Source organism: Cetorhinus maximus, chromosome 17 (assembly GCF_964194155.1).
Source record: "Cetorhinus maximus chromosome 17, sCetMax3.hap1.1, whole genome shotgun sequence".
NCBI lineage: Eukaryota > Metazoa > Chordata > Chondrichthyes > Lamniformes > Cetorhinidae > Cetorhinus > Cetorhinus maximus.
Genome location: NC_135895.1, coordinates 33,448,196 through 33,460,469, shown reverse-complemented (window position 1 = coordinate 33,460,469; position 12,274 = coordinate 33,448,196). Strand labels below are relative to the sequence as shown.

General features: G+C 40.7%; 1 protein-coding gene across 1 annotated transcript in view; it reads right to left on the bottom strand.

Moving 5' to 3' along the window:
* Positions 1–12,274, bottom strand: part of ptch2 (patched 2) — a 122,558-nt gene that overhangs the window by 43,819 nt on the left and 66,465 nt on the right. Inside the window, exons 9-15 of the mRNA XM_078560951.1 lie at positions 9,774–9,905; positions 8,136–8,291; positions 7,833–7,931; positions 6,850–6,975; positions 3,723–3,841; positions 2,490–2,892; positions 699–1,011 (exon numbers count right to left, since the gene is read on the bottom strand). Coding sequence (XP_078417077.1) covers positions 699–1,011; positions 2,490–2,892; positions 3,723–3,841; positions 6,850–6,975; positions 7,833–7,931; positions 8,136–8,291; positions 9,774–9,905 — 1,348 coding nt within the window. The remainder of the gene's footprint in view (positions 1–698; positions 1,012–2,489; positions 2,893–3,722; positions 3,842–6,849; positions 6,976–7,832; positions 7,932–8,135; positions 8,292–9,773; positions 9,906–12,274) is intronic.

The window sequence follows — 12,274 nt, the reverse complement described above, 5'->3', positions numbered from 1 at the left end:
CATTACTTGATACACCCTCACATAAGAAATAAAGACCAACAACACGTGTTATTACTATGATGTGTCGCTAGGACCAGTGCCATTTCATGCCACCCAGTTACCATTTGCATAATACACAACATACTATTAGGGCCAAAGTACTCCAATGGCAGCACAAGGAGCATCACTAGGCTTCAGCAGTCAAAATTAGCCAGAGCTACAAAACATCACAGGATTCTAACAGTTCAGCATTATACATACCCCACTGCTGTGGTATGCCACAAAGAAAAACTTGCACATGTGTCTTTCGGGGAAAAAAAACCCAAAATGCTTTGTATACAATGAATTACTTTGAAGTGCAGTGACTGTCATTATGTCGACACAAAGCCCCATTGCATCCATTCTTATACTCTTTTGCAAGCACAGTCCTCCCCCACCCTTGCTTCCAGTACCCCATGCAGTGTGGTACTTAACAGATGTTATACACAAGCTCATGTCATAAGAATTATGACAAAGAATATAGGAATGAGAAGATTAGGAACAGACTATTATAGACTGGGGCTGTGCCTGTTAACCCTAAGCTACTGGTAGAGGCTTGTCTGCATTTCACATACACAAGCTATTTTTGTTTTCTGTGTGGACATTGACACAATGTATACTAATTTTCATATACTTTACAGCTCACTGTTAAATCTGTATGAGAATCTTTGAAATCTTACCTCTCAGCCAGTCTTGAATGTAATGCAACCACATTTTGGGCAACTCCTTGTTCTCTTCACGAACAATGTATTTAATACTGTTAAAACTCTTGTGGAGGTCGTACAGCAACTTCTGGGATGTGGGATAATCAAACCCTCCCATGGAGACGATGTACATGTTATAGAAGGAGAAATACTTGAACTGGGCTGCAATGAAATCATACTCCTTGGTTTCACGAGGAACAATGTCTGTAAGGTACAGCCCATCATGAACCATTGTAGTTCCATAAAGGCTCATCCCAAGCAAGGCCATGAAGAGGACTAGCACGACAACCTGGATTGTTAAATAAAATCATAAATTAATAAATAAGTATCAAATCAATGTTCAACAGATGGCATTATCCTGAGTAATAAAGTTTCACATTTTTAAAAAATTACTTTACTTTGTCGTTGAACTTTTAGGAGAGAGGAAAAAATAGTGGAGCCTGCTGTGTGCATGAAGTGTTGTTTTTGCTGGGAGCTGCTGTAAACCAATTGGAGCAGCTTACAGAGTGAAGCTAGTGTGACTAGCTAGGTCTTTTGCTTTTTGTAGAGTATTGTATTGAATTGTAGTGGTGCCACACTAGAATTATTTGTGCTTGGAACACATTCCTCGCGTGAAGTGGCAAGTATGTTATAGAAGCCTACAGCCACTCTCCCTATCAGTCAAAGGAAGACACTGCAGAGGCAGGAAGGAAGAGAAAGGCATTTACAAATGAGTGATGAAATCAAAAAGTGGGATCAAGTGTTAATAGAAAGAGTTACTTTTAGTGATTTCCCCAAATGCCAGGTGCCTGATATCAGTGTCTATGACAGAAAAGGAAGTAAAGGTGAGGCATGAGTTTAGCTCTCATATTGCAAGCTGTACATTTGCATTACAGGAAGTCTGTACCCAAATCAGTTAAAATTGTAATGTGACAAGTTGGAGATGTGAAAAAGAGAAATAATAATTATTACATATACATTTTCTTTAGAAAATGAAAAGCATATAGCGGCCATATGGCAGTACAATCCTTTTATCATTGGGATCTGTGTTTTAAAACAGGTCATAAAAGGTATCTTTCTTTGTTGGCTGTGAGCTAGTCCTTAGTGCAGTAAATGACAGCCTCAAATCCATGCCACTGGTCACTGCTTAAAACCACCTGGCTGTAGATTGGTACTAAACGGACAGTTTCAGTCTCATTCAAGAGAGGCCATGTTGGAGCAATAAAGAATGCTTTTCTGGATTTTGGGTTAAGATATGTTGTCGAGTCAGAGACGAAGAAAGCTTAAACTTGTACCTGACCCAGACAAACCCGGGTAGGCATTGCCTGATCCTAACACTTGGTGCAAAACTGTTAAAAACTGGTCCATTTCAGGCACTTTCCCTCTTACCCTGATTTTCTTCCCAACCTTTGCTCTGAAGGCAGTGACTAACACTAAGATATCATTCTTCATGCTTCCAGTGCCTTGTCCCAATGGCCAATCTTCACATAGGAACCCTTCCAGCTGAGCCAAATGCTGTCTACATGCAAAGCTCTTGTGTGCTTGCTTTCCAAAAGGCATTCACTAGACACTGTGCAAGAATGAGAATCTTCTACCAGTGACCCTCAGGTTAAATGTGGTTCCCCACTGCCATTCTGGCTGAAATTAGATAACTGAACACAAACCAGTGATCAACCATTTCTCATCTGTATAGATCAGTAAACACTACACTGGGGGGTGGGGGCAGTGGTATGGGGAGATATGATCTTCAAAATAATACAAATAAAAACATAGCTGAAAATTGCTTACTTTAGATTCTGTCTTGAGAAGAAGTGGAGCGTACTTGTCCCGTGCAAAATCTGCCAGGTTCCATTTTACGAAGGGCATCTGAACACAGTCCCTGCTGGCTTTCGCCTCATCCATCTGGGCCAGCAAGTCCCTAGTAGAACTAGTGGGGTCCATACCCTGGGAGACAATGTGATCTGGGGGCACGATAACGGAAGGAGTTGAAGAGATCCGCGAAGTTGGAGAAATGATGGTGACAATGTGCTGCCCGGAGGGATCACACTGTGTGAAGGCCTGGACTGTGGTAGTGATCTGCGTACTGTGGGTAAATGTTGGCCCACCATATGGAGAAGGATGGAAATTATGGTTATCATTTGCATCTGCAAACTCTTGTGGCTGGACCTGAATCACTCTTGTAGAGCAGAGACTGAAAAACAAGATACTTTTTCACATGTAGCTCATCCTATACCTATATTATTATACATCATATATAGCAATACATTGAATAGCACCAATGCATGCCTAGGAACAATTATGAGTTAGTAATATTATTAACAAACTCAGACATCATAAGCCATGGGAACTAAACTCAAATGGTTCCTAACCATCCCCTGAATTAATTAATTGCCCTGGAAATCACTTCCGCATATTTATTTTATGGTTGCTGAAAGCAGCTTTGTACCATTTTTATCCCTTCACAAGTATATAACATATGTTATGGTGGATGCTAAAGTCCAGAATGTTTCACAATGGTGTCTGGACAAAGAGAATATTGATTACCAGAAGAAAATGATGCAGTCTTCACATACTGCTGCATACCATTCTCTGTTTTAAAGGGTTAAGTATACAATGTGTTCCAGGCAATTCAGTGATCAGCTGTTAAGAGAACTTTCCGCCCCTGTTAGCTTTTTCTTATTCCCTCCCTTGATCACCTCGTCAACATTAGGAACTTAGCAGAGGTAAAACAAGTGAATACTGGTAGCGCAGAAGGTTTGTTAGTGAATCAATGGTATACCATACACGGTGCCAATGCAATTAGGAGCACTGTGCAATTGGTGGCTGCTTCACTCTTAGTCCATTTTGCACTACTGACGTTGACATATTTCATCCCCGCCATGTCTTGGTAAGCATAGACAAAAACTCCTACATCTTTCTTATCTTTCCTTTTTGTGATTCAGTCCCTTAGCCCACCACCACTCAGCCCTTACAGAGGACGACAATCGTACCCGAGAACTTTATGCTAAGAGGAATCCTCACCTGGAAAAGCAGCAGAAAATATCCAGCCTTTTATCCTCCCGCCGATGAAGGTCCAGGCTTAAAATGGCAGGAAAGATGAGGAGCACCATAGCAAAATTAAACACCACAACTATCGCAGCCTGTGAGGGGCAGGAATGGGAGATATTAATATTCTAATACAAGTGCAGGCTGCTGGTTAGATTTCAAAATCTGTAAAATTAGAACCTTGAAAAGCTTTAGACATTAATGAGGTGGGGGATGTGAGGAGAGAGGCTTTCATTCTTAATGCAAATCAGCAGCCCACATGAAAACTCCCCTTCTGTGCCCCTATATTGGGAAGAGAGGTATTTCCACACTGTACCTGGCATTATTTTTGTTACTACGTAAAATATATTTCTATAGTATCAAATGGAATTGGTGTTGTTTGCTCAGAGCACTCTTGTTTTACTTACTAATTGCTATGCTGTCTTGCAAGACTGCTTACTAGCTACGATTGTCCCTTTAAGATTTGAAAGAAGCACAGTTGTAAACCTATAGCTTCACTGTAGACCCTAGGCCTCAGGCAAAGTGTTCCGAGAACAGCAGTTTCTGATTTCTAACCAAGATATTTTGAGTTTTAAGAAAGTTGTACTACAACCCACTTCCAGACCTCACTAAATCCATGTACTAAGCCAAAGAAAATATTAAATCAGTAAAAGGATTCGAAGCAAGAAATCACCCCCCTCCTCAAAAATGCCTCCTTCTGCACACCCCTCCTCTACATAAACATTAATCTGAAGGAGACTCCTAAGGTCACAGCAGTCTGATGTAAGTGAAAAAGGAGGGGGTGGGGTTGCCCGAGGCAGACATTATAATACGTTATTATCTCCTGGACCACCCAGAAAGCTCAGGCAGATCACATAGCTGGAGCTGACTTGTAGATGATATATCCCATCATTTATGCCAACTACCTAGGCTGTGCAACTTGGAGGCCTGTTTAAAGGCTGGCCCAGTGTTCGAGCCTGTCAGGTTCTTGCTACTTAATTCTCATTGTATTGTTTTCAATCAGTGACTCCCAGGCTTTGCTAAGCCACCAGTTAGTTGGCCAGTAGGACTGTGTTTTCAATATAACAGCATTTAGCATGTAAACAAATACATTGTTTTCAGTGGTGACATTGAAGAAAGAAACAATTACTTAATGGAAATTTAATTTAATTTCATATGAGCATTCAATGACATTTTCCTTAACCTTTCCTTCCAAAAAAAAAACAATTTTATAAAAGGAAATGGAATGTACTCTTCGTCTACAGATGACTCACACCATTTGACAGTAATGCTTCCCAGTTCTCCTCTCAAGGACAATTTTACAAAGGAAAATAAAGCATTATTTAATCTCTCCAAAGAAATAAGTAGTAATTCAACTTTAATATCAATGCCAAAAGGATCTGATAGCTTACAAGACTACTTATTTGGTCATACCCTTGAAAAAATGAATTCTCCCTTTTTCAAAAGAACAAATCTGCATCTAACTTAAAAACAATTAAAGTCCTGTTGAATTATTTCACATCATTCACACATTGACTGCCCCTTCAAATAAAACTCAAGATAAACATCAACTGCTTTTTTTCTTCTGTGCTTGTAGCCTGCGACCGAATGACATCGCTACACACGCGGAATTGCAGGCTACAAAGTTCACTGTCACACATCATGCCAGATGAGGTGTTGCTCTTCAAGCTTGTGCTGAACATCATTGGAACAGTGTAAGAAGTCGAGGACAGAGAAGTCAGTGTGGGAGTAGGACGGATGATAAAAGTGGTAAGCAACCAGAGGTTCAGGGCGATGCCTGTGGATTTAACGAAGAGTCCAGCAAAGCAATCATCCCATCTTTTGATTTGGCATTTTATATTCTTCCAGCCGTAACACTGAGTTCAACAACTTTTAGGTCATAACCACCGCTCCCATTTCCTTGGACAGCAGGTGACGGTAATGTTTATGAACATTTATGCCTCCTCTGGACCTATCTTCTGCTTCTTTACTTGCCCCATTACCACCACCTTTTGCCTTGCACCATCGTCCCTTTTGCATTTAATCACTCCTGTCTCCCACTCTATCATAGACGTTCCCTTTTGCTCTTTACTCCCCCCCTTTTCCCATATGTTTAAAAATAGTTACATCATGTAACTTTTTCCAGTTCTGCTGAAAGGGCATCAACCTGAAACAACCCCTGTTTCTCACAGATGCTGCCTGGCCTGCTGAGAGATTCCAGCATTTTTGGTTTTATTTCAGATTTCCAGCAAGCGCAATATTTTGCTTTTTTTTTTAGTGCCATCTTTGAACACGTCTGTAGATAGATACCTTTTTAAATATTACATTATTAATCTAGTGAACTATGTTAACTCTGGGGCACTTTATATTGGCCTCCAATGTGACTCCAATTAAGCCAACAGTTTAATTGCAGTAGCCAGTTTCCAAAAGGGGATTACTACTTGCTGCCATGAAGTTAAATGTTTTGAGAATTAATATTGGCAATATTTTTTATGGAGACTGCTGCAACAAGAAGTTGCAACTAACCGGCAGTTGATCCAAAGGCATCCCCTGGGAAGCTGTCCAACTATCTGACCTGCTCAGGTGGAAATTGACTAGTTTTGTAGGAGGAAGGAGTCAAAACGGGAAAAGTTGTGCCTGATTTTGGTTCCCTTGATAGCCTCTCATTTGTATAAAGATGTGTGAACTTCCAAATCCTGTGCAGTGCCAAGGAAAACAAGTACTTATGCTGCTGCCGTGCCAATCTTTCAAAACTGCTACTTTTCTTCTTTTCATCGCAAGGGGTTTCAATCAATTCACCACTTTCTTCTCTTCCACTTTTGAGAAGCCAAACCCCACCCCTCCCCCACAGCTAATGACAAACTGCCTCGTTGTTTAGCAGGCAGTGAAGCCCCTTCTGCAACAGGCATCTGCAGGTAAGCAACAGGGGTGGTGAAGATAAATTCAAAGAAGCGTGCAACACCTGGAGCAAAAGAATTTAGAGGCCCTAATCCACCCTCATCACCCCTGCGCCCCCCCACCTTGCCCAGACCCCTCCCCCACAGCACAAATACACAAACATATTGCAGATATCTATAAAAAGGCACTTTATATGCAATCAAAGCACTTTATAGGATTAACCTACCTGTAAGGAAAAAGCACGGAGTGCAGGAATGGGAATCAGAGCAGCCATAAAGAAAGCAATTATGTTATTAATGGATGTGAGGGCAACACTGGTTCCTGTCCGCCTTAAACATTCCCCTGTCCTGTCCTGTAGCACAAAATAAAATAATCAGTGAAAAGCAGCATAAGAGTTTCAAACTGCAAAGTTCCATCATACTTCGGGCAAGACTAAGCAAGTGTACACACACACACATAAAACCATAAACATTCACATCTGTATTTAGACTCACATGTAGAAATCCTTCTCTTTAATAAATTCCAAGTTTAAAGTTTTTGCTGCTTTTATTTTGGCTGTGGAATCCAGTCACAATCTCAATGGGAATTTGTTCAATTCATTAAATTGGAGCTTTTGATAGGAATGCCCAGTCATGTGAATTCAGCACATTTACATTAGGGCCATCTCCAAAAGTGCAAGATATGTGTCAGAACCGTGGCATAAGCACTTCTACAAAGCTAACATAAAAGGTACTCCTGACTATCAGTAAATAAGTTGGATTCTCCATTTCTTCTAATTTACTAACCCATTCAAAGAAACATACTCCAACAGTTTATAGACCAATGTAGGCCGGGGGCGGGGGGGTGTGGAGAGTGCAGGAGTGGGCACTCTTTTGTGCATGAGTTGGGACATGTGCATAACTTTTATTGAAACATTTGTTAAAATTTTTAAAACCCTCATGAAACCTCACCCCGCCCGTGGATGAGGTTTCATGCTTTTTCTGAGACCCACCTGGGCTCCCGGCCTGTCCAGCAACCTTAAGGTTGGATGGGCAGGTCCATCAATCAGGTTAATTAGTTTTTTGATGGCCTTTATAGGCCATTGGCAGTTCGGCCGGCACACAGCCGAACTGAAAATCTAAATGACGCAGGGTGACGTCAGGACACACGCCCGACGTATCCCGTGACATTTTACGTGTCAGCGAGCGGGCCCCACACCCAAGTCATTACCTTGAAAGGAATGTTCTTATTTTGACCAGTTTCAGTGAATGCGTGAGCCAGGAGAAACATATCATCGACACCAATACCCAGAGCCAGAAATGGTAATACCTAGATCCAGGAGATGGAAAGAAATGAATAATATTACACATAAATCCTGTTCTGCAAAAAATTCACTTAATTCTTTCAATGACAAAAGCAGATGACTTATCTCACCCCCCCTCTCCAACAGTGACAATTAAGCCATTTTAAGAACACTGAGCTGTGGTCCTGTGGGGAGGGGGAGAGCTAGAGTGAGAGAGAGAATTATTGTACCTGGGTAGTTGCAGCGTTGAAGGAAATGCCCAGGAGTGAACACAGCCCAAGTCCCGAAGCTACTGATAATGCCACCAATAGGACTCCAGCTAGACCCACAGCCCCTTGGGATTTCGAGCAGTCCCACCTCAGCATGGTCACACAGGCATATGCCAACTAATGGAGTTAGAAAAAAAACAATCAGCGTGTACAATGAACAAAGAATAGAACAAAAACATAAACTGGAAATAAATGTAAGTCAGTCAGCGGAGAACTGTGGAGAGACGAGACATGTTAATGTTTCAGGTAAGGATCGGCATTACAGGTGAACACACTGCAAAAGTACTTCATTGGCTGTGATGCATTTTGGGATGTTCTGAGATTGTGAAAGGTGCTTTATTAATGCAAGTTCTGGAATTTAAATCGAATGATACAATATTGCTTCAATTCAAATCAGGTGATTATAGGTAAGAGTCTTGGTAATTGGTTTCCATTACTAGTTGAAACAAATATCTTGCTTAACATAGGAAAAAAAACATCAGCTTGGCTCAATGGCAGCAACCTTACCTCCAGGTCAGCAGTTGGGGGTTTGAGCATCACTCAAGGACTTGAGCGTGTAATCTATGCTGGCACTTTAACAGAGTACAGAGCGAGTGCCACATTGTTGAAGATATTATTTGATTATGATGGCAAACAATATTTATCTCTTAACCAACACCACACAGATTATTTTATTCATTTGCTATTTATGGTGCCTTGCTGTCTGGAGATTGGTGCCACCTTTGCATACATAACAACAGTGGCTACACCTCAAAGTAATTCATTGGCTGTGAAGCACTTTTGAAATAAAAATGCACCATATAAAGCTACCCCATCCCCAACCAATTTGATTTGCTGCATGCACATCATTGAAGTGCAGATGGAAGGAAGCCAATGACAAAGTGCCTTGGGATGTATTGGGGACATGAAAGGTGTTCTGTAAATGCAAGCTCTTGCTTTCTTTAAAATGTTACCCACGACCCTGAACTACATAAAACTAGTTAATTTCCCATATGTGGCACATGAAAAGTCAAGACCGAAGCGAAACAGGTCATCAAGTAGAGGATAATTGGATCAGGGCACACACATGTAATTCAATCCCCAGTTTAGTCATATAATCTGTCCTTGTTTTTAGAGAAATGTTTCCATTTTCTATTATTCAGTTAAATAGCCAAATGTATGCATCGAGCTCTGAAGTACAGGTTCAGGAGTTGGTGATGCAAAAATATGAGGCACCGCAACACCACCACCAGCAGAAGCATGTAATTGCATCATAAAAATTGATATTGGAATTTATAATGGGAAAGCTGAGACAGGAAGAGGGTACTGATATGAAAGGTGAATACATTGCTCAAGATAAATACACAGACTAGACTGCCTTTTAAGAATGTTACAAATCTAATGGTTCAGATGATGTTGATAAATGATGAATGTCTTTTGAACTTGCAACACTAACAGTATCAATCTGAGCTGAATTTACACCTAGGTTACAGGCGCAAAAGTCAAGTTACCACAAAACTGTACACTCTATGCCTGTGGATTTCTTTAACTTTTTGATACCATTACAGTCAGAATTGATGTTAACTTTAAACAGATATCTAGAAGTAAAAACATGCTCACCATTAGCAAGTAACCCCCAGCAACTCGAATACCGCTGACATCGGAGAAAGACTTCATGATGTCATTGAGGGTGGTGGTGGAAAAGGCGTGGATATTTTGGGAGGAATTCTGAGGCACAGTCTGGTGCACTACCTGCAAGTAAAAGTTAAAATGAGAGCTAAATATAGCAGTGTTACTGCATCTTTGAAACATGTACATGAAAAAATTTGAAACAAATATTTTAAGACCTTCACTTGGTAGTGAAGAAATTCCCTTTAAAATTCAAAGACTCACAATTGTTCCCCGAGGAGCAAGGGCTTCTCAGAAGGTTAGTTGGTAAAAGAAGTGCATAACTGAGCCATGTGCAACAGAAGGTTCCAGATTTAATTTCTGGCCTCTGGTGAGTTGGTTGAGCTAAACCAGGGTAAGAACTGATATGTTACAATTGACCTCAATGTTCTGGGTTTGGAAGGAGGGTAAATGTCAGCCAGCATTCTCACCACTGATTGTATGCAAAGACTTGAGCTGAAAGATGTCCATGTCTGGACACCTAATTGGTAACGATGAAGGAACAGCCTGCCAACATTCTCTCAGAGGAGGGCACTGGGGCTCTTTGTGCCATATTCACTACTGCCTTGGCTGACACTACTAACTCAAGACAGGCCATGAATCAACTTGGGTAACTTCCTGCTCTGCATGGCTCAGAAACACTCTGCACATTGAACCCACCCACAAAACCATCATGGAAATAAAATTGCTTTTCAAGGGTGCGAATGATAACTCCTAGGGTGGAATTTTACGACAGTGGGATTTTACGGCCCTGCTGAAGTCAATGGAGTTTAGAATGGCTCGCCGCATTTTATGACCCCGTCGCGACATAAAATTCCGGCTTTAGTTTTCAACATCAATAAAACGACGAAGAAGTGTCATGTTCCAAAACAAACATCCAAATTAATCCTACAACAATTCTTTCAAAGAATCAATCTTCCTGACCTGGTCTCTCACTAATACTGTTGGGAGTATCATTTTGGAATCAAGACTCAATTGTACTCTCCTGATGCATTTGTGACAACAGTGCAGTTACCTGTGCCTTTTTTTTTTAAAGAATCTCATTTGTATAACGTTTGAAAAAATGGAACCAATTACGGAAAAATGTTCAGAGCAAATATTCTTAGATTCCTTCAATTAAATGGGCTGTATTTAAGTCCTTTTCCATTGTGGATCAGCACTTTGGAATACCAGTGCAGGGTTATTTACTCCACTCCACTGAGTTCCCAGAATCAACTGTGCTGCTGACAGTGTCTTTTCTGGGCCAGTGTTGTTGGCTTTTGCTGATTGCTCAAGAGATCCACTTGCAATGGCTTGGAGCCTGTTCTTGAATAAGACAAGTAAGCTAAGGGGGAAAAAAAAGAGCATCAAGTACCCAGGAGGGTGAATAACTCAATAAAAAAACCTACAACTGTAGTGTGCTTAAATGGAAACTGCAGACAGCATATAGAGGACGGAATGCTATTTAGGTTAGTAAATTCTTGCAATTTGAGCAAATAAACAGTTCGAGAAAATTTGAATTTGAATCTAGAATTTTAAAAGGAAATCAGAGAATACCGCATTCCTGTGGAGCTTCTGATTTTAACCGATTATCATGTCTTGTCAAAAGAGGAAACATAAACTTGAGGTTTGTCATGGAGTGATCCAATTTATTTAACAGGATTTATCCAAATCCAAATTTGACAATCCATCTCGGTGATCTTTCTTTTTTCTTGGGGTGCTCCTTTTAAACATGTATTTTATACATTATTTTTGACTCTTGACAGCTTAGAATAATGGTTGCAGATGCCAAAGATCATTATGGTCAAAGGTCAGGTGAGATCACATGGTCTCTAGAGAACAGCAAAGTTCCTGTCATTCACCACCTAAGCTGCACAGAGCCAAAAGGACTACAACCTTGGGATTCAGTGAAACATCTTCCACGTTTGTTATTCACCCCATCACAACCCAATTCCCTTTCCAAGCAGGCGCTTCATAGGCCTCAGGTCTTCTTGCAGTCAGCATCTGGGTGTCAGTTATCACCAAACAGCTTGTTCCCATAACTCTCCATCTGTCAGAAGCCCAGAATCTGACTCCATGTACAATGCAGCTGCAGACTGATGGAAATCAGCCTGATAAGTAATTCCAGCATTTACAGAAACAATTCTCCTGCACACACTGGAATGAATCCAATGGAAGAAAAAAAAAGGAGAAAAGCATGTTTGTTTTACTTATTATTTAAAAAATCCTTAAAATACTTTCCCATAGAAATGAAACCCTGAAGCTCACTTGGAGGCGTTTATTAAACTGAGCCAACCTGTTAGCTCAATTTTGTACTCTCAGTGCTATTACTTACTTTTATTGTGCTCAGTATAAACATTACGCACCATACAACTAATAATAAGGGTCAACTCCTGGTGATTTGAAGTGTTTCTGATATACACTGACATGGCTTCCAGTGTGTCACACTTTATATTGATAAAAGCCCACACATT